Here is a 27,224-nt window from a genome sequence, read left to right on the forward strand (position 1 = left end):
AGTGATGACCTGGAGCCTGCGTGCCACACTTGTCAAAACCTGCACCAGCAGAGGTGACCCACTGTTGTTTTTGCCACTGACCAGTGAGATATGTGGCTTGGTTTTGTGAAACTAACTCATCAGTCTGATTTGATGGCATTGACTGCAATTCTTAGCAAGTACTCAAGGTGCTCATCAGATATTTTCAATGAAATTTTACTCTTCTTGTGCTTCATCTTTGACAATAGTTGTTCACAAACATGTTTTCTGCCAAAGGCAATGACATGACTAAGGTATGATTGTGAAGCGGACTTCTCTGTTAGAAGTCTGGTAAGATTTTTGAGCTAAATGTCTGATTGCAACTCTATACATTCCATTTGAAAATGTATTCATTTTGAATGAAAATGGAGTTGCAAATATATTCTAAAATTGATTATTCTTTTCGGCAATTTTGAAACCTGTTCTCAAATTCATTTATCCAAACAGAAAGCAAGACTGTATGTTTCACTATTCTCAGGACTACGTTTAGCCAAAATGCTTAAAATTTTTTTGCCAGAACTTGAGTTGGCACTGCACTGCCCCCTCCGCATGCCCTAGTTTCAGCTCAGGTAACGTTAATAGTGTGCTGATGGTTGTTGCTGAGAGATGTGTGTGTGCCTGGGGGCCAGGCCAGGCCACTCAGTGGGGCAAAGCCACCACCATGATGGCACAGGGCTGGGGGTGGCCACACTGTGAGCTGTGCTGGGCTGTACGTGTCCTGTGCATTGTACATGCCTGATGCTGGAGTTGTGCTACTGGTGACTGATGGCTTGATCTTCCCCTTCACTACAAAAGGAATGCTAATAAGAGACATGCCAACACATTTTAAAGACAACAAGGGATGTAAACTAAGAGATGTGCTCTTAAAAACAACAGCCTTCAGCACTCAGGAGAGACTGGTTTTCTTTTATCGCAGGTGGTTCTCATTAGTGGGGAGAGGGGAGTCTTGGCATTCCCAACAACACTTACACTGTATCTGGAAACTGAGCTTACACTACAAACATAAAACTGGTCACCATTGCATGACATAATGCTGGCAAGTTGCCACCTTCTTGCTGTCTTCTGCCCTCAAATAGCTGTGCATTAATGTAAGAATAGAAGTTGTCCATTATTTCTTGGTATTTGTTGGGATGTTGAGATGCAAGGGGTGGGGAAAGGTGTCAAAGATTTTACTAGTGCCACTGAGCCATGATAAACTTGCCTGTTGGCTCTTATTTGGCTGAAGTAGGTGAATTCATAACAGAGCCCTCCCACTTTTACATCCAGTCCCATGACTTGCACCCTACACAGCTTGACACTGAAAGAAGCTCTGCTCATTGTCAGCAAGAGCCAGATCATCTTCTATACGCAGTGTATCGACTCATGATTTCCACATTGAAATGTGAATAAAGGCTTTTGCCTGCCACAGGCTGCCCTGTGAGAACATCTAGGTGATGCCTTTGAAGAATTGAGCCTTTAATTGTCTTTTCTTTTGGAACAACACCGTTCTGCCTACTATGATCACTAAGCAAGTGCCTAAAAAGGACAGAAGAATAACAGAGAGATTCAAACTCCCTTCCTGTCAGATTCAGATTGTTACTGCTTTATGGCATTAGGAGGTATGGTTTATATAGATTGCTGACTTCTCTTGGCATAACAAGCCTCTCCTTACTATTGCTAGCCAGCATTTATTTTCATACCCTGGCATGCCCCAGAATTAAGATGATAAATATTTAGCACTTATCTATCTCTCTGTGTTTTCAACTCAACAAATAAACATTAGCAAATGAATCACCTCACATTTCTCAGAGGTAGTACTAAAAAAAGTCCTGACTGATCTCAGCTGAGTACACACAGCTCACTCCAAGCATCTATCTGCACAGCAGCTCCTTTGTGAGGATGCACTTCATCTCTCGCTCATGTTCATTTAGCTGAAGGTGGTAACTAGCAGATAAAAACTCAGCCAATGAGATACAATCTACAAACTATTTAAAAATGGCTGTTATACAGTTTGGGCTGTATAATTAGTTAATTAGGCATTTCCCCATGTTATATTGTTTATGATCCCTTTATCTTCCTTCCTATACAAAGTTATATTCTATTGCTTTTTTTTTTTCTATATAAAAATAATGTTGGGATGGACAACTATCTGCCTTAGTGTATTCTTTGCTAAATACAGGAATATCTTCTTAGCTCCTATTTTCTACTGCAGAACCTTTTAATTTGGGTCTCAATTACTCTTGCTTTCCTTTCAGTCTGTTTCACTGCCAACTGAGTATTTGGAAAATCTCTATCTTTTTCATGCATCACAAGCATGAAGACTGTCCATGTGACTGAAAAGTATCATCCTTCCATTTCAGAGGTGAAAAAATCAGGTGAATTGCATAACACCTACATGTAGTCAGAGTTTGGAATAAAACTCAGAGCTGTTGGTTGCAGCCTCTGTCCTTAGATTCTTGGATTGCAGACCAAATCACCCCAAGGTTGAAATGAGTGTGAAGTTGCACTTTAAATCTCTTCAGTTGGCAGACATGCATGGTCATGTGGTTGCTTGATGTACTGAGTCACATGCACATTCTGATCAGGTAGCACTGCTCTACTAATTGCCAGCTGCTCACTAGGGACACTTGACCATGGTCTCCATTGTCTGATTTCAGTTGAAGCTTACATGCAATGGATTAATTGCATAAATCCATCCTTCTCCCAGCATCCAAACTTAGGACAGGAAGGCTGCTGGTGGGCTGCCTTCCATGACTGAGTTCTGGGGTCAGGTTGTCCTCTCTACTCTGCATGTGTGAGACTTTCTGGGGTAAGACTGTTGGCTCCTGTCCCTTCAGCAGATCTGCCAACTCACTTCGAAAACCAATAACCTTAGTTACTAATTGGCATGGACAGATGTTGTTAAGCCACGCCTCCTGCTGTGTGCTGAGGTGTCCAAGCTTATCCTTTGGCAGTGGGAAGCATTTGTGGCCAGAGATGCTTCTGAGCATGCCTTCAGTTTTCCTTCTGTTTTCTGCATGGCTCCGTAGAAACTAGGACCTATTTTCTCACTCCTTTCTGAGTAGAAAATGCAATGAAACATTGAAAACTTTTCATTTTGCTGGTGCTGGCTGGGTGTTATTCTTCCCCAGATGGTGCTGTTCTGTAGGAACTGCTTTTCATTTGGATTGCTGTGAGTGTGTACATATGTGTGGAAGGGGAGAGGATGTCAAACCACTGTTCTCAATGCCATCCAGAGCTCTCCTTTGCAGTGGCTTTTCTTTGCTTCTCCTCTAATCCTGCAAACCTGCTCTAGCAGGGGGGCTGGGCTTGGTGATCTCCAGAGTTTTCTTCCCATTTCTACAATCCTGTGATTTTGTGAAACACTGACTCAGCTCCTGCAACCTTAGGGATTCCCAAAATGCCCCTTGTCTGTAGCTGAAATGGTTTGAAAATGCCTCAACAGGCAATTTTGTGGTAAAAAAAATGAGAAGGGAGTATCTGGGTACCATCTGCCCAAGAAATGGCAGGGGGTCCCCATGGAACCATTCGGCTAGGGCTATGGAGCCCAGCCTTGCTGGGGTAGGGATTGGCAGCCTCAGGGCTGCTTTTTAAGCAGTGATGCTTCTGCTTATAAGGGAGAATGGTGTTGGAAGAGAGACTCTTGATAGGAATCAGAAGGGCCCAAAAGCAACTTAGTAGCTTCATCCCCTTTCACCTTGTTCTTGCCTTCCTATCTGGTGATCCCAACTTATCTGTCAGGCAGAGATGAAAGAATGGGAAAAAGATACTGGAAAACGATGTTTCAGCATCTTTTCTTAGCAGATCTTCACCTCTGGAAGTCCCAGTAAATGTCCCCCAAAGGCAAAAGCAAAATCACTGCATTTCTAGTTCACTGATGTGCTGAAAAGGTCAATGTCAATATCAGCATTCACCAGAAATTCAGAGCATAGCTGAGCCCTACAGTGGCTAATGAAATAGCTTAGGGATCCATAGAGGAAATCCACTGATAAAATAAATCTTTATGTCAGATTTTGGAGATAGACTTTGTGTTAGTAACCAAGGCATTTGTATACCTACTTCCACTATTGATGATAACAGTGGGGAATTATTGCCTCTAAGGTAATGAAAGCATACTATGAGTTTTTGGAGTAGAGGGTCACTGCAGTGCTTGATTAGCAGATGAAATGTGGTGCATCTCAAATCTTTATGTTCAGCCTTAAATTCCTCTTGGGGAAGCTGCTCTATTTTAGATATATGAAGCATTTAAATGTCTGAATTTCAGTCATTTTTAATGGATGTTCAGTCTGTAACAGCTTCCAGTCACATAGTCTCAAAGAAAATTCCATTATCTGGTTACTTTAAAGAAACAGGCTATGTAGCAGATATGATTTAACATCCTGTTTTAAAGTTGTTAATTCACTTGACAGTAAAGTGATTTTATTGTGGCTACTTTTATGGTCTTTTATTTTTTCTCTCTGAATAAAGATTGGTATTGTATTTGGAGTTTTTGCTAGTTCTTATATAGTTCACAACCCCTAAAGCTATCCTTTCATCCCTGCTGCTTCCTGGATTAATGGCTCATAATTTCTCTGTCCTCATTATATGCATAATATTAGCACACAAGTTTTAAATTACCTTTTTTTTTTTTTTTTTTTTTCCATGAGGTTTCTCATGCAATAGCTTTGTGTTGGAAATTAGTTCTCCTTTAAAAGAATAGTCACTGATGTTTAGAAGAGGGTGGGAGATATATTAGATCTGGTTTTGTCATTGCCAGAATAGCTTTGATCCAATAGAAGCTATGGAAACCAAGAGTTAGTAGAAAATAAGTGCATAGACATCTGCTAAAGAGCTATAGAAATATGATTATGTTAAAACAAAAGTTAGAATGATCTACCCACCAAGCCTATATTCATTGTATATATGCCTGTATTAGAGTGTTGTGATAGCAACACTCTGAAGGAAAACACTTCCAGTCTTAGTCTATGTTTTCAAATATTTCCAAAAATTCATTAACTGTTAAGCTGAAATTTATCGTAATTCTTCTCAACACAATCAGATTTTTTTGTTGTTGTTAATATGGCACAGTTCCATTTAGTCAGTACTGAATTACCCATGTTTAGGGTCCAGGTCTTTAAGTACTACAAATACTTTCAATGCTTTTTAAAATTTATATCACTCAGAAATTTATAAATTTAATACTTTTCACCCAGCTGTGGGCTGAAATTTGTGTCTGCAATATCTCCCTGCATAGTTCTTCTGCTGAGCTGAGGAGAAGATTGAAAGATTAGCTCCATTTTTGAAAATTCTTATAAATAACATGATTTGGAAAGATAAATGCTAAGTTTCCTGCTCATCACTTTTCCCCAATGCCTCCTGTTCATCTTAACCCTAACACTTTAGAATGCTTAATGCAGTACATCCCTACAACTTTCCCACTTCTTCTCTCCCCGTGTTCTGCTATTTATTTAAAAATACTGGGGCACTGCTCACACTGGAGCATAAAGCAGGACGTGGTCTGAATTCCCAGCCTATCTAACTCCCTCCCCTCCCCCATTCCCCTCCCCCATTCCCCTCCCCCATTCCCCTCCCCCATTCCCCTCCCGCATTCCTCTCCTCTCCTCTCCTCTCCTCTCCTCTCCTCTCCTCTCCTCTCCTCTCCTCTCCTCTCCTCTCCTCTCCTCTCCTCTCCTCTCCTCTCCTCCATGTGAGGAGAGTGCAGTAAGTGTACAATAGAAAATATCCAGATGACATAAAGACTCCCTCTATTCATAAAATCAGAGTTCTAAAAAGATAGATTCCCCAAACCCAACCCAGACAGCTGAAGTCTCTGATGCCATTGTTGTGAATAACCATCCAAGATGTACTGGCTGAGCAAAAAAATTCCGGTAATCCTAAATACTACATCAGGAAGTGCGGCTCTTGAAGTGGCTTGGTACAAACATTTTCTTCAAACTGTAATCTTCATTGCCCTGTTCTGGATTTAATTTCCAGTCTGCTGCCATATCGAAGTTGCACACTTGCATCATTGTTTTATTTTATTTTATTAGTCTATGGTAAATCTTTTCCTGAAACAGGAAGCAAGGGCTGTGAAATACTCTTTCCTGTTTAAATCAGTCAGTATTCGTAATGTACATCCAGCTTATTGTGGGAAAAAAGCAAATGTTAAAATGTTACACACAGTAACAGGAATATTTGGATGAAGATGACTTTAAAAAGGTGTTAAATTGCCCTGGAAGCTATGAAATACCATCTGCAATCTCACACTTTTCAACAAAACTCTATGTGTTGTAGTGCTCTAAGTACGCTATTATAAAAATAGTTCTTCTGTGTTCCTGAATTCCATATTGATTTCATATTATGGTACAAATAAACCTTATATTACAGTATGCATAATTCATGGTGCAGTGTACATACTCAAATAGCAGCTACGCATGAGAGGGTTTAGAAAAGGATTACTATTCTGTACAGGCAGATATCTGTACCTTTCTGTTGCCCATTGCCAAAGCAACAGTGGATGTGAAAGTGTGAGTTGCTTTTATACTCGGTGGTACAATTACTCACTGAAATCAGCATTGTACCTCTACAATATTAGATTCTGAATTTCTTAATCAGTGCCAGCTAATAAATAAATAAATAAAGATTTAAAAAAAAAAAAAAGACACAAAAAGCAACAAATCAACCACACACACAAAAAAATACAACCTTGTAAAGCTACATTTAGCAACCTTAAAGAAATCAGCATGGTTGACTTTAAAAAGAGATAACCATTACAACAATTTATTCTCATGCCAAAATCACCCAGATAGTTCCTTCTTTAGTGGATACATTTTCTTGCTACTTGATCAAAATTTGTGATTCTCAGTAAAAATACACATTGTAATAGCTTCCCTTGATAACAGAATCACATTTGGTTCAGGGATTTCAGACATCCTGCCTTTGCATCCTACGGAAACAGAAGCTTCTGGCATCCAGCAGATGATGAAGCATTGCATGCAATAGCTGCACAGATTTCTTCTCGTTCTTTTTTTCTGCCAGTTAGCTGTTTTCAGTTTGTTTTTGTGACTCTGACACCTTGAAAAAGAGTATTTAAGAATGTAATATAGAAAATTGCATATACTGCAACCATTGATTTGTTTCTTTCCAGTCTTTAATTATTTTTTAGGGTATCTGAGATAGTTTTTCTATTCCTTAATTTTATGAGAGAGGAGCATTTTAAAGTATGTCATAATATTAACATATGCAGTTAATGACACAATCTCAACGTCTCTGACCAGAATGATTTGGAATAGGAGACTTTTAGGAAAATGCTTGACAAATCTGGGTGCAAGTTTAAGCAGTGATATGTTTGCAATGAAGGTGGTTAGCCAAGAGTAAAATCAGTCAGTTGCTGTCACTGTACATTGATGACCAGCTAAAACGTATGAGAGCTAAATGCAAAGCACTGTGCAGTCTCACCAGCACTTGCAATTAGTTCACAGTGGTTCAACAATTTTTGACGAGACCAAGAATCTGCTGCTCTCTCGGGCTCTTCAGAGGAAGCAGAATCAATAGGACACAGTGAGAAACATTTTCATCCCACTGTGAATCACTTGATGTCCTCTTTGATCAAAAGCACTGCATGAATTATTTATGTGGAGCTTGCCCATTGTCATGAATTAGGTTGGACTCATGAGAAAAGCTGTTGTATGTCTCCTGCTTCCGCTTAGTGAGTCAGAGCTCAGTCTGTAAAACACTGCAAGTTACTATTTTCAAGCTTTCTGCAGAAAACTTGCAAGTTTTTGTTGTATTAATGCATTTTATGCATATTCATGAGTTTTGCATGCAGCTGCTTCTGTAATTAAAGTGGCATTACTTATGTAATTTATGTAATTTTTATTCCTAGTTCTTAAACAAATGAAACAGCTGCCAAACCGAGCCAGGATTTCAGTACGGTGTCATCCAAATATCCTTCAGACAAGTTAAAATAATCTCTAAGATATTGCATTCATTTTATTCAAATTGAGCTTTCTGAGTCTCTGAACTGCTGAGGTGAACACTGGTAGTCATGCATTTAGGAGTTCTGCCTCCAGCACCCCTTACATGTGGGCTTCTCTTCTCCCTTTGCCTCCACCACTACTCCATCCTCCAGCTGTTCAGCTGCTTTCAGAAAATTAAGAGTTCAGTGTCACTTTTGTGGAACTGGCTAGCATGCTGGGAACAACAACAAAAATGAAATGGGTCCTTTGGAAATGGAAGTAATTGGTGTTAGTTCAAAGGGAAAAAAAAAAAAAGCAAAAATATAGCAGCTGTGAAACAGTGGGTCACCTCTACTGGTGCAGATGTTCTTGAATGCAGCATGCAGGTTCTTGTTCATCACTGGCAAAAATGCGTATCTAATGGTGGTGACTGTTGAAAAATAGGATTTTGTAGCTGAGAATTTGTCTTGTCAAATAGTGTTATTCTGCTTTTTGTTGCAGTTTCCATGGAATTAAATAGGAAGCATTATTTTCAAAGCAACCTGTGTACTTCTACTTTAATATTTGAGTGATGTCCAAGTGTGATAAGTGGGCTGTATAAACAGGGGTAAGCTGTGCAGTGTGGTGGAGGTGGATTATATATTTTCTGCATCATTGGATGAGGTTGCTATGTATTGTGAAGCTCAGAAAAAGTACATGAAGATGACTTCAGGTCTGTTGTATAGGGGAAAGCAGTGTAAGAAGTATTATATGAGGTAGCACAAAGAGTTGTAGGAAGATGCAGCAACTGGAAAACTCGTCTAGACAAAATTATTGCAGAAATTAAGTGCAATAGAAAGCAGTATGTCAATTAAAGATTTACTATCACTTGAAATCATAATTGTATGCCTTTACTTTAATTCAGTCATAGAATCATAGGATCGTGGAATCACAGAATGGACTGGGTTGAAAAGGACCAGTATGATCAGTGAGTTTCAACCCCCCTGCTATGTGCAGGGTCGCCAACCATCAGACCAGGCTGCCCAGAGCCACATCCAGCCTGGCCTTGAATGCCTCCAGGGATGGGGCATCCATAACCTCCTTGGGCAACCTGTTCCAGTGTGTCACCTCCTAATATCTAACTTCCTCCTAATATGTAATCTAAACCTCCCCTGTTTCAGTTTCAGACCATATCACTAAAAGACTGTATCACAGAAAATCATTTGTTCAATACAAGAATTATCATCTCCTATGATATGCAGAAAGTCAGAATTATTTTCCATCCTTGTTTGGAAATCATTAAATAAATCCTGGTCTGAAATCAGCTCTTATAGCATCAGTACATCCAAGATCTGAAATGACAGATACATTTTTGCAAAGAAAAATGTTCCAGATTGTTTTTACCAGAGGCAAAATTCACAGACTGAATGGATATGTAAGAAATATTTAATAATTCTGTATCCAAGGCATATATTTATGTGTTGATTCTTTTTTTCTTATGTAAGCATTTTTGTTCATATTTTTACCATGACTAGTAGTTAATGTCAATTATTTTCTGTATTAGAGTAATTCTAAAATAATAGTGTTGGAGATGTTTTAGCAATGTGCATAGAGGAATCATAAAATCAGTAACTCCTTAAGTCAAATAGATGAGAGTATAAAAGGATTTTTTTAATCAAAATTGTTCTTCTGTTTTTTTAATACTAGACTGAGAGCAGAAAATGCTGTTTTTGTTTTTGTTTTTTTTTTATTTATTTTTGTGGGGGGAAGGGGTTATGTGTGTGTGTGTGTGTTTTGTTTTTATGGTCACAACTTTGCCATAGAGTTACAGAAGGTGAAAGTGCATCTGCCAGAAGGATGATTCACAGATTCAGTAGGAAGCTTTGCTGGGAAAACAAGTGAGTAAAGTAGGAATTAGACAAATAGATACAACCTTTAATTTAGGAAATGCTTTTCACTGTGATATTTCAGAATGTGCCTTAGTCAGATATTCAAGTTCCTCTTGGCCCCTTATAGTTCCTGGAAATTTCTGAATTATTTCTGCTATATGTTTTTATACAAAGTGCAGAATGAGGACATTGAAAAACACAAACTTTGCTTCTTTGCAAGAATAGAAAAATGAATTTATTGCACCCTGCAAATCTCTGGTTGTTTGTGAAGTTAAATGTAGAAAGTAAACAGACTCCAGTAGTAAGGGTCTTTATGTGTTTGTCTTCTGTATCCAGGTGTGCACTTTCTTGTTTTGTTTGGCATGTGGTTTCCCTCACCTAAGATGCATTCTGGCTTTACTAATTGTGTGTACACATGTTGGGAAATATAGAGCTGGTAACAAATATGGTGGAACCTCAATATGCTGTGCATAATGTCGTCTACGTGGAATGAAATATGCGGAACTGAATAATGCACTAGTATATATTGCCTACTGTAAATGCTTACATGTTTTATGACAGTCATTCCTGTTTATTTAAAAGCTTTAAATAAGAGATGATGACTCCATGTCGTTGAAAAATGTTCTACATCAGCAGTTCTCATTGAAAATAATGGTTGAATGTAAATATTGAATGAGTAGCAACCTGTAGCCCTATTGAAGACCTGTAGACAGAAGGAACATTTCCAAGACATCAAAGTGTTGTAAATTTGACATGAGGAATTTGTGCTGAGTACCTTTCTAACTAACAATCTTCAAAAACTCAGAAGACCTTAGAAATAGGCAGCAGTTCTTCTAGAGTAATGATTTATGAGACAGGATGAAATGATTTAGATGTATTGCTGGTTAGTTCACAACTAGGAAGAGATGGAAGAGATACATTATAACTTGGCATTTGGTGAATGCAGGACCAGATGGGGGCAGAATTCATACTCTTAGTAGGAAGCATGGATAATTTGAAGTGAGTAGATGAAGCTGGGGGAATGAGGTTTTAACCGAAACAATACATTTTCCCAACTGGTATGCAATAGGTTATATGCAATATTTCTTCAGTGGAGATAAAACGCAAGTTTTTGAGATGGTATTGTTGCAGTACGTTATACAGGAGAATGGAATATGTGATAATAAGTTCAGATCCGCCTGGCAGAAGGGTTTTTCCCTGATTTCTGTAGGAAATACTCAGCATTCACTGTCAGTGGAAAGATGTTTCACTTCAGTAAGAATTGGACTGCAACCTGATTCCGAGACATTTGTGAAGCAGAAGCAGGGTGATTGGTACTGTGCTTACATAGAAAAGATTAAGATGAATGAAAGGTGGAGGAATGCACTCTGAAATCAAGATGGAAGATGGAGCTCAATAACCCTGATCATTGAGGAGTCAAAATCACAAGTCAGTTGGCAGAAAAGAAAGCAGATAAAGCAGAATGTTCCTCTATGCTGATAGAAATATGAACAGAATACAATCCAGCATGTATTGCAGTCAGGTGAAGCCAAACCATAATACTGGCTCTGAATTTGCCTGGATGCTAAAGAAGTTTGAATATGAGTCAACTCCAAACACAGGTCTGTCAGCTCATTTAAGTTACAGCATTTTATTTTGTACGCAGGACTTTTTTTTTTCCTTTTTTTTTCTTATCCTTTCCAACCATGGATCCACCCAAAAGCTCTAAGTCTTAAAGTTTATAGCCTTTGGCTCTTGTTGACAATCAGAAGGAGAAGGGAGTGCTGATAAATTGTTTAATAAAATACTGCAGCACACCAGTTCTGGCAGTTAATGGTATTATACCCCTGCCACTAATCCCCAGTGAATGAACAATCTCTCTTTTTTCTTTTGATTTTCATTTAATTGCATTGAATGGGTAGATTTCAGGCAGTGCATCTCTGTTCAATATCATACTTTGTATTCATTAATTCTCTCTTTCATGTTGGATTTTAATAGGTAAAAGAAGTAATCTTTTAGACCTTTACTGTTTATTTTTAAACTCCCTGGCAGTAAAAAAAAAAATAACCCCCTCCCCCCCCCACACACAAACATTAACTGTAATATTTTTGTTTTATTCTATCAGAATAAATCTAAGTTCAGGATGTTTGTTTTCCTTAAACTTCTCTTAGAGTTGAATTTATTTCTTGTAACAATTGGAAACTCTTAGGCATGTTGTAGAAAATTGTCAATAAATCAGACTGCTATGATGAATACTGACGTATGCTATGGTGACCTTATGAACTGGTTTTGGAACTCAGCAAAATATTTCAGACTGAAAGAACAGGATAATTATGACTTCTTACCAGTTTGGTTTCGGATACAAAGCATCAAACATCTTGTCTAAAATATTAAAAATAAATTAAATAAACTGTTATCAATAAATTATTGATCAATTATCATTATTAATAAATTATTATTTAAATAATTAATTAAAAATATTGGGGATTTTTTTTTCTATTCTTAAATGTTTCTTTTCCCAATGTAAGCTTCTTACCCATTAGAAATATTGTGAGATCCTAGTTTTTCAAGAAATCATCAACCAATCTCATTCATGTTACTACTGCAACTATATTCATACTAATTATGGAATTAATGTTTCTTTTTTTCTCCATTATTCGATCATTCAGAGAAGTTGCTTTGTCACTGTGCCAAATGCTGTCCTTTTCTGCTCTCAGCAGCTGTGTGTTCAGTGGAGGTCTGTGCATCTACAAGTTTTTTCCATGATTAGGCAATTATTAATAGTTTTATCTTTTTCTTCTAAAAAAAAAGAATTCTCACGATGTACTTAGGAGATAGCTGTATCCTGGCAGAGGGTATGGAATGGCTTTGTATGTCAGTTCAGTAAATCGCTTTGAAATGTCATGTTGCTGTGATAAGGGCTTAGGTCATTTGAAATTTTTACATTTGGCATGATAGGTGCAGTGATATACTCCCATGCTTTATTTTGAAAACCAAGAGAAAAAAAACAAACAAACAAGCAAAAACAGTAAATATTCTGGAATGAAGATGTTTACTTCATTTTTTTTTGAATAGGGTACTGTAGGTAAGCAAATACTTCTGAAACTAAAATATTTTAATCATGGAAAATTTGATGTTTATTCTCTAACTTGGTTTGTTTTTTTTTTTGTTTGTTTTTTTTTTTTTATCCACAGGTTGTTTGGTGTTACTTCTCTTACACAGACAAATTGCTCAAGCACTTGGATGATCATCAAAAATCAAGAGTTACACTGGTATCACCATGCCAATCCAGTCTTACTGCTGGTGATGTACTACACCCTTGCAACTCTGATCCGCCTTTGGCTACAAGAGCCCATTGTAAGAGTAATTCACTTCTCTTTTAGCACTAATGACTGTTAGACTGGCCTGTGCAGGTACTTCCGAGCAGAGGTGCAAGCATTCAAGTAATCTCAGGGAAAGAGACAGGTGCAAGTTGCTAACTTGAATTCAGGCTTTCTGATAGAATCATAGAATGGCTTGGGTTGGAAGAGACCTCAAGGATCATCAAGTTCCTACCTATTTACCACAGCAGAGCCACCAATCTCTGGATCTTGTACTAGACCAGGTTGCCCAGGATTCCATCCAACCTGGCCTTAAACACCTCCAGGGATGGGACACCTACAACGTCTCCGGGCAACACATTCTAGCACCTCACCACTCTCCCAGTAATAAATTTCTCCCGACATTTAATCTAAATCCCCGTGTTTCACATGACGAGTGAAAGAAGAACCCATGTGTACCTTAACAACTTAGAAAATGTAAGAGTGTAATCCTAAGAATTATTTATTTTCATCTCATGATCCTCTGAAATTTGATTTGATTTCTACAAATTAGATTTAGCAGTGCTATAAACCACAGTGAAAGTAGTTTGTGACTGATCTGTGAATGAGTAGCTTTATTAGTAGTGAGTAAAGATGTTTACTGTTTTCTTATTTTAAAGATGTTTCTTCATGTAATACATAATGTTATAGCTTGATGTTTAAAAGGGCAGACATCACCTCTGAATTTAGATGTCTGCAATTTTTGATTTAAATATATTGAACTTCATAATAAAAAGTGAATGATGCCAAAACTGCCAGCTTCACTTATTAAAAAGTTGTATCTTAAGTTTCCAGAAATCATGAGACTGGCTTTTTCGAAGTCACAACAATTTAAAAGATTGTGATCCAGTGATGTCTGGTATTGAGTTGCTTTAATGTTTGTATTATTATTATTATTATTATTATTATTATTATTATTTTCTTCAGCTGCAGCATATGGAAAAATGGGTTGGTTTTTTTTCTTTATTTATATGAAAATTGAGATTTGTAGATAATAATATGACTTCAGTGCTTAGGCCATAACTAATACTTAGTATCTTGCAAATTTCATAATAAACTCACAAGAATGTGAGGAGTAACCACATATGAAATGCAGTTAGAGGGAGGGAGTTGTGTGATCTCAGCATCTCTGGGAATTCATTTCCAGTCCTTAGACTTCGTTCATCCAACTTTCACCATTTTAAAGTTTGGTAATTGATCTAAGTTGATTACTGTGCTTTATTTGTGGAGAGGAACTGGTCTGTCATAGTGTGAATCCTGAAAGTTCCTCCACAGACCAGAGAGAAACTATAGTGAACTTGCTTGCACATAATTCATTTAGACTACTCATGTTGAATAGGATGAATATTCCCATAAGGCATTAAAATTAGTCTCTGAGAACTGGAAACAAGTTGGTTAGAGAAGCTTTTCAAGCAATTAAGTTGAGAGTGAGTAAATTCTAGAAGAGAGTAGTTTAATGACAGATAGTGTTTCTCAAAAGCATGGCTCCATAAAGGGTAATACAAAATCTTGCCTCCCACAAAGGAAGTTTCAGATGCCAGGGAAATGATTCTACCCGTGAAGAGAAATGGGTGTTTAAAAAGGAGAACATTAGAATGAAAAGGGTAAAATCTATAAGTTAATGCTTATTTCTGAGGCAAGTAATATAGTGCTGCAAGTATTTGTCATTGAAAGGAAATAATGAGATTTGCAAAACTTACTGTTTTTAACATACATTTTTCTTATGCCAATTTTTGTTCATATGTGGTTTTTTTCTTCACCGAAGCCCTTGATCTGGAATTCGTCTTTCTCTTTCTAATTTTCTCCTGTTAGTCACTGTTGTTGATTACTTAAATCCAGAAATAATTTTATTTCAGGTTTCATTGAACAAAATTTTGACTTGTGAAGAACGTATGATGCAATTGATTCATTAAAGTCTAAGGATGTATCCTTCCTTTTCACCCTTCAGTGATTTCAAATTACTCTGGATTTAGGACCTCACCACTAACCAGTCTATTCATAGATAGAAGACAATGACAGTGTGCTATGAACTGTTTAATGTAAAGCAATCATTCTCTGTAAATTGCTGTAAAGTACAGTAGCAAGTGCCTCACGTTACAAATGTTCAATGGAATCACTTGAACAAAACTTGCTTTGAACAAACTACATATGCTAGATTAGGTATAAAGGAATACTGATTCAGTTGAAAAAGACATGCAAAAAATAAATGTAACCCAGGAGCACTAGATTCTAAAAGCAGAATTCAGGACATGTAGACCTGGCGTTTTATCCTTCTTGCATGAATTGCATCTTGAGGTCCTCCTGAAGATAAAAGTACTACTGAATTTCAATAGGAGATCTCTCTGAGACAAGCTCTGCAAAATCTCTCTGAATCCTGCAGCTGATCAACAATTTTACAAGAACAATGCTCACTTCAAATCTTGAGTTTCAAGGTGAAGGCTTTTTGTGTGTGCACCACAGTCCGTCAAAGCGCAGTGTGTTTGAAATTTCAAAGAGTGTATGGTATATCTGTGGGATTCCTTGTGGATCTTACCTCTGCAAAATGCCTTTGGAGGTCAGTTGGAGGTTTCGCTTTTCTTACGCCTGCTATTTTGGATCCTAATTTGTTCTAAAGTTAAGTCTTGTGAAATTCTGCCTCTGCAAATTAGAGGTAGATCTGTCTCTGGGGATTTCAAATTCTATTTGTTACTTGTAGGATTGAGTATATCAATAAGGCCCATTCATTTTATCTGTTGAGTGGTAAGGAATAGTATAAAATTCAACAGAGTTTGAGCATTTTAATATAGTGTCCTTTTATAAAAGATCTTTTTAGGATTGTCTGAATTAAGAAGAGTTTGAGAGTTGGTCAAGTAGTGGAAGAACTGGAAGATTTAGACTAGTCAAAGGTCTCCCACAAATTGTAACCATATGACTTGGGGTCCTGGTGGACAAGAAGCTGGACATGAGCCACCAATGTGTGCTTGCAGCCCAGAAGGCCAACTGTGTTCTGCGCTACATTAAAAAAGGGATGGCCAGCAGGGAGGGGGAGGCGATTGTCTCCCTATACTTGGCTCTTGTGAGATACCTCTGGAGTAGTGCATCCAGGCCTGGGGCCCCCAGTACAGGAAGGACGTGGAGCTCTTGGAGCGGGTCCAGAGGAGGGCCACTAAGATGATCAGAAGGCTGGAGCACCTCTCCTATGAGGAAAGGTTGAAGGAGGGAACTGGGATTATTTAGCTTCGAGAAAAGAAGGCTCTGGGGAGACCTCATTGTGGCCTTCCGGTACTTGAAGGAAGCATATAAGCAGGAGGGAGACTGGTTGTTTACAAGGGTGGATAGTGATAGGACAAGGGGGAATGGTTTTAAACTGAGACAGAGGATGTTTAGGTCATATATCAGGAGGAAGTTTTTCACACAGAGGGTGGTGAGGCACTGGAACAGGTTGCCCAAGGCAGTTGTGGATGCCCCATCCCTGGAGGCATTCAAGGCCAGGCTGGATGTGGTGACCCTGTACATAGCAGGAGGGTTGAAACTAGATGATCGTTGTGGTCCTTTTCAACCCAGGCCATTGTATGGTTCTATAACTCTGTTATTCTATGACTAATCCTGTGTTTTCTTACTTTTCTTCTTCTAAGAAGGCTAAAAATATGCTAATAAAATGACTGTCTACATCCCGGGTCTTCTGGTATTGTTTTGATCATCCTTGTGCCAAACCAAATGCTCCTGATAAACAGTTCTTTATGGTGGTTATTTACATCAAAGTTTTAAATGGCAGCAGTAAGTATTTTAAGCACAAACTGTATACTTCTTGTTACACTTTGGCTAGGAGTGCTCTTTTAAAATCAAATATAAATACACAATCGTATCTGAATTTTGCTTCCTCTGTGCCTGAGAAGTAAAACCAAATTAATAACCATTGTTTATCTAAGTCAAGATTTAAAAAATAGGACCTTAGTGTTAAGACTGGAATGGAGAGTTTCAAGATCAGTTAGGATGTTTAGATGTTCTGTTCCCATGGGTAACTTTGCAGACCTCTGCCCAGCTTCCTGATTTATTCTTATTCTAATGCATCAACTGATTTTGCTTAAGAGAACCCTTACCACCAGCTAGTTCCCATAAAAAGCTTAATTTGAGGCCCTGCCTTTGAGACACCAAGTTCCTCTGAAAACTAGCTTTTATGTCATACTCTATCTCTTTGTTGGCAGTAAGCAGGATTTAAGTAAAACAAGTATGAGAGCAGATGCTGAAAAACAAAATTTGATTTTCGAAGTTTTCATTTGAAACAGAAATACAAGTATCTGCTAAGTAGAAAGTGCAAAACAGGCAAGAGAAAAATTCTAAATCCTCTCAAACCATTTATTTAGACAGAAATAAAATGTGACAATTAGTTGACTTGGCCAGTTATTCTGTAGATAATAACAGGTAAGTTCAGAATAATACTATTACAATTGGTGCGTATTCTGCTGCAACTCAGCAGAGCTTTTGGACTTAAATCCTATTAAATTCATATAAAATGAGACTTGGCCCTGCGTTCCAGGTTGCACAAGCAATTGTGTACTTTATCATTAGAGATGGCTTTATGGTGCTGAGTAGGTGTGGTTTTAAGCAGCAAGTCTTAAAGCTGTGTGAGGATTTGGCTCAAGACTTTAAACTGGAGGTCGTGAAGAGAGAAACTAGGATTTAGTGTCTTTAAATTTGATACTTCAAGATTTCTTGGACTTTGGTAAGTTCAACAGGAATGTAGAACCCCAATAGAGCACTTTTTGTTTCTTATTAGAATCAAACCTGCATGCTTAGTATTACAGCACTTTTCCACACAAGAAAACAGGTATGGGTACATTCAATCCCATGATCCAGATGGTTTTGATGATAGTGAATACTACCAGCTACAATGTCAGTCCCTGAGAAACGACGTTTATAACTGACTGCCATTCTGATTTTGAACAAGACAGTCTAGCCAGTTCTTCACCCACCTTGTGATCTGCCTGATCAATATGTATTTTACCAGTTTGTCAGCAAGGATGATGTAGGACAGTGTTAAACAACTTGCTAATGGAATCTTGCCTTTCATCCACTAAGTTATTTCTGCATAAAAAGTGATGCTTTGCTCTTGGTAAATTCATGTACGCTTTTTCCAGTCAGCTTTGAGACCTTTGTGTGAATGCACACACAAGTATTTTCAATTCTTCAGGTGTTTGATGAAGGAGAGTTTCCTTTTCACATATGAATGCAGTTGAGAAGAGTTAACTTACTTTCAATATACCGCTTTGAAAATTAAACATCTCTGTAATCGTTTATGGTATGACCATAGACTACATAAAATGTGGAAGTCTGTGTAATTCTGGTGTCTTGTAACCATCAGGAGACATCCTAACGTTGAAGGACTAGCAGTTACAGAAAAGCTCTGTCATCATTTCTGAAAATGTCATCTCAGTCGAAGTCATCCATCAGATGGTGTGCATTAAATACTAATAGATATTTCAAAGATAGGCTGAGAGTGGTCAGTTAGGGGAAAATATAACTCTCTCTTGAGAGATTTTTGTTTGAAGATTTGTAACTAGTCTTGTCATTTGTATTCTTTAGCAGATACCTGATGAAGAGAAATCTGAGAGCAGAGAAGATGACAAAGAAATACCTTGCAGTCCAATTCCAATGACGGCAGAGAGAAGACGCAGTCTGTGGTATGCGAGCCACTATACAACTGATGAGAGAAAAGTAAGGCTGCAAGGGGAAGGGTCTCTGCATTAAATGTATTTAAAAACATCACTTAATTTTATCACAGTTACTTTGAAATTAATGGAAACAGCATCAGTTAGGTCACGACTAAGAACTGCGTCATTATAGGACTAAGTTAAAATATCAAGACTGTGTGGCAGAGTATGGAATTTACTCTGTGAAACTTAATAAAACAAAAACAAGAGCCAGACTTGGGAAGTAAAAGGACACATTCCTTGATTTTTGCTTCCATACTGAAGAAGTTTAGAGCAAGTCCTTTGGCAACAGGCCACTGTCTTTATGAAAAAGAGCTAGAAATTTCCAAAGCCTAATGTAGAGATCTGATCTACCTTGTAAGTTCTAATTACTGCTCACACTGATAAAGGGGAACTACCAGTTTATTTTTCTTCAGGCGTATTGGTGCCCTTGTTGGATGTTTACGGCAGGGTAGGGAAAGCAGTTGCTGTAAAAGCTCCTAGAAAGATACAGCTTATCTATCAGTCCCCATCAGCTCCAGTGCAATATTTCATTGGACCTGTTGCAGATAAATTTGTCTTATGTAGATACTCTGTTAAGCCATATAGACTTAAGTTCCCCAAAATTGCATCGTAATATTGGTAATGGTAAATGAACTAGCAAATGAAATAGTAAATGAATGAGCTGAGCCTACTCTAAGAAAAAAAAAAAGGAAGAAAGAAAGAAACATAATGGTTACTAGGCTCTAACATTCAGCTATCTCCTTTTTCTTCTGTGGAAATTTTAATTTTTCCCTACAATATATTCTACAGCTACTACAGAAAAGCTAGAGAAGGCACGCATTAAAAATATTCCTGAAAATCTTTTGTGGACAAAAATGGAGTAACCAAGAAGTGGTACAGAAAGAGGAATTTGGGACTTTTAAAAGAATTTCAAAACTCCTTTTTTTTTTCCCTATGATAATTTCTTAGTGACTACAGTGAAAGATATTTCTAAAAAGATAGAACTTTTGTTTGTAGCTTTTGATCCTTTAGTGACTTTTTTGACACATTAAAATTGCAGATGTTACCTCATGTTCTTGTGTTCTCATGTTCTCATGTTTATTACTCAGCCTTGGATAAAGGTTTTTATGGTTTTAAATGGTTTTTGTTCAGTGAAAAGTAGTTCTACTTGAGGAAAATAAAATTGCTAACAATTATAATTCTAGGTGCCACATTGTATATTTTTATAAACATTACAGGGAAAGTAGTTTTATAGAGTAGTTCTAATGATCAATTGAAAACTGGGATCATTAGAAAGACATTAGAAAGCAGTTAATCAGTATAATGCAATACTGATTAATTCTTTGAGCTAATACCTGCAATTTCAATGCAATAGTCTCAGTTTTTGTTTCAGAATTCACAAAAACATACGGTAAAGAAATGTCAATGGCTTTAGTACACTAAATACCATTTTACGGAGTATAGTGTACAATTCTGCTGACTTTTGAAGAATTCTTCTTGAATTTCTTAATGCAGATATTCTGCAAAAGTCAGTAAATATGCATGCCTGTGTTCAAAAAATAACTTATTAATGCTTGAGCCATGCTTCTTTAATAATTTGTCCTTGCATTGCTTTTTGCAGCTTCTGTCAATGACCCAAGATGAATACAAGCCATCGGATGTTAGTATACTGCTAGTCTTTGTAATTTTGTAATTATTTTAACCTGGGCAAATACAGATTACACTGATGATACACAGAATACAGATACACATGTAGATAAGCACTCAGCTGGCATATTAAAATCTTCTGTATTTTGATTAGCTTGTGTTCTACCCTGTAACCTTGATTATCCTAAATATAATTGTCTTCTGCTTCCTTAACAATTACGCTGAGAAACTGCTAATTAAAATAGATCGTTTGAAATTACACTTCTTGTATTGGTAGTATCAATTGGCAAACGATCTTTTTTATTTCACTGGGTTTAAATAAGATCTCAATATATGCTTTCTAATGCAAACCATCTTAAAACTTAGCTTCTTTGCTCTATTCTTTTCTTCCAAACATGCTGAAATGCTGAGGTCTTTTAAGAGTGACTGTCAGTACTTGAGTTTAATTTAAAGAGTGTAGAAAATTAAAATCTCTGCTTGAGCCGACAGCAGATGATTGTCTTGACTCGCATAGCAATCCTAAAAGCAAAAACATCAACTCTATTCCGCATACACAGAAGAGCAGAGATGCAGGTGAACTTTGAGTGCATCTACAACCAAATCTAAATGTGTTCCACAGCTTGTGTTCAGGCTGTGTGGCTGCAGATCATACCTAAACGTAACCCAGACACTGCTCTGAATGACAGAGCCTCAATCAGCCCACACGTGCCTGTCCATATCTTCTACAGTCAGGGTGTAGGAACATGAGCTCAGTGAGTTACTGTTTGTGTGCTGAGCCATGTGGTTGGCCTTAGGCTTCCCCAGCTGTGGATGTGTAAACTTAATCTGCCTTTACACAGTTTTTTCTTTCCACTTAATTTTATAGGTGGGACAGGCCAAGAGTATGTAAATAGCCATTTAACATGATTGCTTTTGCTTGTGTGTCCTTTATGCCTTTTCAGATTGCTGTTATGCACACTGAAGTGGCACTTTAGGGAATTTGAAAAAACTTTAAACCTTTTAAAGGAGATATTTGCAGAAGTTCAAAATGGAGCAGTATTTTATAGCTTGCTAAAATCTATTGATATTGCATGAAAAGCTACCAAAAATAATTTGAGAAGCTGTTATGTGCTACTTTTGCATGCAGCATGACCATAATGTATCATTTTCTTTGGAAGGAGCCAACAAGAGTTACTGATTAGGCTCCTTTACTGTTGACAGTCCAACACTAGAGAAGTGCAGGAGTTTTGTTCTCATAAGAACTGCCCTAAATGCAGTGCTTCTGTCCCATCTTCTGGCAGGTTCTGCTTGTAACAGTGAACGGGAACCCTGCTGACTATCACACCATCCACCCCACACTGCCATTAGAGAATGGCCCGGCCAAAGCAGACGTGTACTCAACACCACAGTACAAATGGGAGCCCTCGGATGACATGTCAGGTAGTGAAAAGAATTGCCTGGGAATTACCATATTACCATTACTTATTTCCATATTTTCCTGTTCTGTATCACAGTTCACTGCCTCTTGCATTTATTTTTTCCTAGTAAAATTCTTGACCTGCTGAAGTTTAAATAACTGTTCTTTAACAACTGCTTATCACTTGGCACTTTTGTAAATGGGGCTGTAGGCATTTGCTATCTAAAATACTTTTTCTCTTCATTAACCAACACAGTGATTATAGATTTTGTGATGTTTTACTATGCTCAAACATAATTTTTTAGGGCTCCTATCTTGAGCTTGCTAACAAATGTAGAAGAGCTATCCAAGTGATTGCAAGTGAAATCACTCTGGGTTTACTCCCTTAGATAGTACTCATACTACTTTTAGACCAGCATGAATTGCAAATAAGACTTTATTTTTCTACTTAGAAAAGGAAGAGGAGGAGGTAGAGGAGGAGGAAGAAGTTACTCAGGAAGAAAAAGAAAATGTTAAATTGCATGCCCTGGTCTCTGTGTTCCAATTTATCATGAAGCAAAGTTACATTTGTGCTTTGATAGCTATGATGGTAAGTATTGGCAGTAAATAGATAATGCTGTTGATTTACAAATAAATATGCCTCCTTGATGTTTTCCTGACAGTAATCTCATCTGTTGATTTTCAGTAAGTGTTCGCATCATGGTTAGAAAATATCAATACACTGTAGCATTTTGGGTTTGCTCTAGGTTATTCATGAATAATTCCCAGGCTTGTTACAGTGCTTGCAGTAGGGCAACATGCATGGTTCTGGGTAAAGCATTGCATTTTCAGCACAGGGAGCACTAGGTTTCATTGACTAGGTTTGTCAATTAAAAAAAAAGAGCTTGGTTTTTTACTGATTCCAAAGCTTCCATATAAGCTGGACTGTCATGCTGTTGCTCCACTTAGAATTCTGTCTGTAAAATTAAAGTATTTCAGAATCAAATGGTAAAGTTTAAATACATAGTTCATATTTCAGACTGAAGAATGTAAATGATTGCACCCTGTTCAAAAAAAAAAAATCTATCTTTTATTGTCACAGAAAGGTCTCAAGGCAAATAAAACTGTCACTATCATAGGTTTTGCTTTTATTTTACTTGCTTCCCTAATTTTTCATTTTGATGTTATTTGCTTTTTCAGTTCACTTGATACACATGCCCTGAGCTGCACTGTGGCAAATTTTCAGTGTAATGATTAGATCTCTGTCTATATTCCCAATGCAAGCTTTGCTTTTACTATTTTGGAAAGATTTCCACTGTGATGAAATTAACCATAAAGATTCTTGGCCTAGTACTGCATTGAAAAAAAAATAATGCTGAAACAAATTAGTTCGGCTGCTTTTTGTCTTCATAGAGTTTCAAAATTGTTTGCTGTCCTGTAACAGGAAAAGTTTCTCACCTTAAAAGAGCAGGCTCCTTGTGTAGAATCTGGATCTGGATTGATGCATTAGGGACATTAACAAGTAGTTCTTTTCATAATGCCATTCATTTTTAAAGTTGCATCCTTCATCACATATTCTTTAATTCTTTTAAAATTCATCTCAAAGTTCATACCTCAACATGAGTTCATAACCTCAATGTTGAGGTACTGCTTGGTAGTTTTCCTGTTTTTTCCTAGTGCTATATCTCTATTTCATATGACTTGATCCAAATTCCTTTGTGGTGTGTGATCTGATGAGTATTCCACTTACACCAAAGCCAGATGATGCTCTGGTTGCTTTCTAATCTGTAAACAAAAAAAGTGACGCATTAGTGTTTTTCCATATAACTCTAAAATACATCATTTCCAAGCAGAATGAACTAGACTGAAATGTTTCATACTTTCCCATTTAAATTGAGACAAAATTTAAAGTATTTTATTGACAGTTATACCAGGATATAGCTGAATTGAGTCCAAAATCAATAACAGCACTAGCTGTATCCTTTCCCCCAAGTGTTTTATAGAGTAGTTTTCAGAAACTGTTCTCTGCAAACAATTTAAAACATTATATATTTGTGAGTACAGGAGGCAACATCATATGATTAGTGTAGGCTAAATGTTCTTCAGGCAAGCTTTGTGCCTTACTACTGCTTTCAATTTTAAAGTGATTCCACAAAAGTTAGAACAATTTGGAGTCTGCATGATTCTGTTAGTCTGTTGAGAGGTATCAAGACATATTTTGCTGCTGCTACACTGAAATTTTGTTGCTTGTTTAGCAAGAATGTCTTGTGTGCCCAAAGTTATCCACTTCTGTTTGTTTGGAGCAATCATAAGCAGTGAACCTGCTCACAGTCTTTACAGCTGTGCAGTTAATGCACAAAGAAGGGTTTGCCCTCAGATGTACTACTTAAGAATCCATTTTCAACATGTTCTCCAAGTACTTTATCGTAGCTGGCCCATTAGCAGATTAATGTGCCTGAGAGTCTCATGACAGTGAAAGTGTGTACTAAGCAGAGAAGCATAAGTTAAGTGGCAGTATGTTGCTATGTTGTTCCTGAATGAATCTATAGACATTTTTTCCCTCTTTGTTCTTTCCATAAGGCATGGAGCATCACATATCACAGCTGGCTGACTTTTGTGCTGTTGATCTGGTCTTGCACACTGTGGATGATTCGAGACCGAAGGAAATATGCCATGATCAGTTCTCCATTCATGGTTTTCTACGGAAATTTACTACTAATATTACAATATATATGGAGTATTGAACTCAACAATGATGAACTTCCTCAAGTATCAGGTTTTTTAGAAAGAAAGGAACCTGGAGAGTTAGCATCGAAGGTAGGTGTTACAAACCTAGATGAGATTTTTATGAAACCACAAAATATATTGTGACCAAAAAAAAAAAGTAGATTGCTTGACATTTAAGAGCATATCCTCAGTATTTGTCATAGCCATGTTCAGTAACAGTTTTACAATAAAGAATAAGTAGTTAGAAAACACTGCAGAGAAATCTACTTACTAAGCTAATGCCAAAACAAATGTTTCAGATACATATATGTAGATTTTTTTAAATAATTTAGTGGAGCATTGTTAGTGAATAGAAAATCTGGCTTTATAAAATGGATCTGAAATAGTTATAATTTGATTTGTTAGATAAATTTTATATCCTCTGAAGTCTCACCTCTTGTAGCTGAGATCACAAAGTCAGCTGCTTCAGAAAACTTCAGCATTAATGTTGCACATGGATGCTTCTGGCTATCAAAACTGTAAACACAGAACCTGTGTAGTTGCTGGCAAAACATCCACTGTTTGCAATGGGAACAGAGCAAGGGCAATATGAAGCCCTGAAAAAGAGGTAACCTCAGTACTTGTGATTAAATAGATACATTGTGATTCTAGTGCCTTTACTTAGATTTTATGGTCACTCATGTAATGAATCCAGGTCAGAAAGAAAAGCATTTGTTGACCTCATTGCGTGATAAATAATAGATTTGTTCCTTTGATGTCCTGAATGTGCTACAAAAGTCATTGTGTTTGGCAGGTGTGCTTTTGAGGGAGAGAATGAGCATAAATAGGAAGTTGTTTTGTAGAGTACCCAAGAGGGCATCTCAGAGCATAGAGCTAGTTGGCAGTGTTCCCCTTCAGCTAAGTGAATTGCTTTCCTCATTCCTCCTAGTTATAATTCACAGTTGTTCGGCAAATGCTCTTCCTTGTTGGCAGTTTTATTTGCATAACCATTTATTGGTCTTTAATGCACATGAAGATTAGTGAATATTGTATTATTTCTTCTGTAAAGGTAGGAATGGTTTAGTAAGAGAGCAAAAGCTCAAGGGTTTCTGCAAGTTCCACTGTAAATAGCTTTGTAAATAGCTTTGTAAATTTCTAAGAAGTTTTAACTGTTTGAATTCATCAGTGTCTTTGACATAGTTTCTTGTTAGCTATACAATCAAATATCTGAAACTAGATACTGTTAAGAAAGGAAACTATTGTGCATATATGAGGATTTGGCCACATGCAAGAAACTAAACAAGGTGTCTATTTTTTTTTTTATGCTGAGTGTAAATTTCAGAGTTACAGAAGGCTTGAGGTGGGCAGAGCCCTCTGAGTTCCTCTGGCCCACCCCTTGCTCCAGCAGGGCCACCAGAGCAGTATGCCATGTGATGTTTTTAAGATCTTCAAGGAGGAGATCCCACATCTCTGGCAACCTGTCTAACGTTCACCAGTGTGTCTTCTTGTCAGTTAGTCTTCTTTTGCTATTTACGTATTTACGTTCCTTTTCCCATGCCTTCACTCAACTCCAGGTCGGCATTTACTTTCCTAGAAATTCATGTGTGTGCTCAGACAGTGTCTGTATTTCTCCCAGGTTTTCTGGCTCAGAAAACTCTCTCAGGTTTTTCTGCCCATCCCCAGATGGAGTCCCGTGCATTCCAGTTCTTCCCACATGCACTTCCTCAGCATCCCAGCCTGTCCTTTGCAAAGATCCTGTATTCTTCCATTGCAGCACTGCAGTCACAGACCATCCCACCACATATCTGTGATCCCCAAAAGATCATAGCCACGCAACTGCATGCTCTTCTCTAATTTCTGTGTTGCTTATTTCCTGTACGGCATGAATTCAAGTACAGACACTTCAGAAAGGCATCCCAGAAAGGCTCTGGAAGGTTTCCCCATGATGGTGACTTGAAGGTCTTTCCTTACTTTCATACAAATGCTTGAAGTGACTCTACTCAATTTCTGCTTTGTTGATTATGTGGCTCCATTCTTTCACATGACCCTCTGCTTGTCAACCCTGTCCATTTCTCCCTCACAAAACTGCTGGTAACTCCCTCCTGTCATTCCTTGTTTAAAGTCATTTTAATAAAAGTTAAATTTAAATGAAGATAAAATACTGTATTCTGCAAGAGAAAAAACTGTAATTTTTTTCTGCCTGATTTTCTGCATGCTATGAATATATTCCCTGGTCTGAACAGGAAATAAAATGAATAGTCTCAATGGAAATGCTAGAAATGCCAAGGAGAACAACAAGTGAATGCAGCAGTGAGACAGAGCTAGTCACAGCAAAATAGTCTGTACTTCACGTATCAAAGAGTCTCAAGGATTGGAGTTCCTTTCCTCCACAAAGCACATTAGATGAAGAACAGGGCATCTTTTTGCTTTATACCACTGACCTTGTCTTCTTATTGCATAGAAACATTTTGGCTTTTACTTGTTTCCTGTTTGAGATTTTATTCTGCTTTATAAAATAGTGAAATAAATTTGCACTACTGCAAAATATGAAATCAGTTGTTTGATGAATGGGCAACATGGCTCTCTTCTGAATTTTGGCTGTCTTAGAATTGCAAGCTGCTGAATTCAGTATTTTGCAAAACACAGAAATACACTCTTCATTAAACAAAATTGTTTATTTTTAT

General features: G+C 37.4%; 1 protein-coding gene across 12 annotated transcripts in view; it reads left to right on the forward strand.

Annotated features, from left to right (window-relative positions):
- PIEZO2 (piezo type mechanosensitive ion channel component 2) overlaps positions 1-27,224 on the forward strand; it is a 289,987-nt gene that overhangs the window by 180,913 nt on the left and 81,850 nt on the right. For 10 of the 12 annotated variants that reach the window (XR_008211266.1, XM_052704103.1, XM_052704107.1 and 7 more), the window contains exons 8-13: positions 12,976-13,138; positions 18,703-18,834; positions 20,434-20,472; positions 21,740-21,878; positions 22,308-22,444; positions 24,415-24,651. Coding sequence is in view for 11 of the 12 variants with exons in the window: in XM_052704103.1 (XP_052560063.1) it covers positions 12,976-13,138; positions 18,703-18,834; positions 20,434-20,472; positions 21,740-21,878; positions 22,308-22,444; positions 24,415-24,651 (847 nt within the window). In the remaining variant the exon portion in view is untranslated. The remainder of the gene's footprint in view (positions 1-12,975; positions 13,139-18,702; positions 18,835-20,433; positions 20,473-21,739; positions 21,879-22,307; positions 22,445-24,414; positions 24,652-27,224) is intronic. The other 2 variants (XM_052704098.1, XM_052704099.1) reach the window with 2 other exon arrangements.

The sequence above is a fragment of the Tympanuchus pallidicinctus genome, unplaced genomic scaffold (assembly GCF_026119805.1).
Source record: "Tympanuchus pallidicinctus isolate F22 unplaced genomic scaffold, pur_lepc_1.0 scaffold5, whole genome shotgun sequence".
Lineage (NCBI taxonomy): Eukaryota > Metazoa > Chordata > Aves > Galliformes > Phasianidae > Tympanuchus > Tympanuchus pallidicinctus.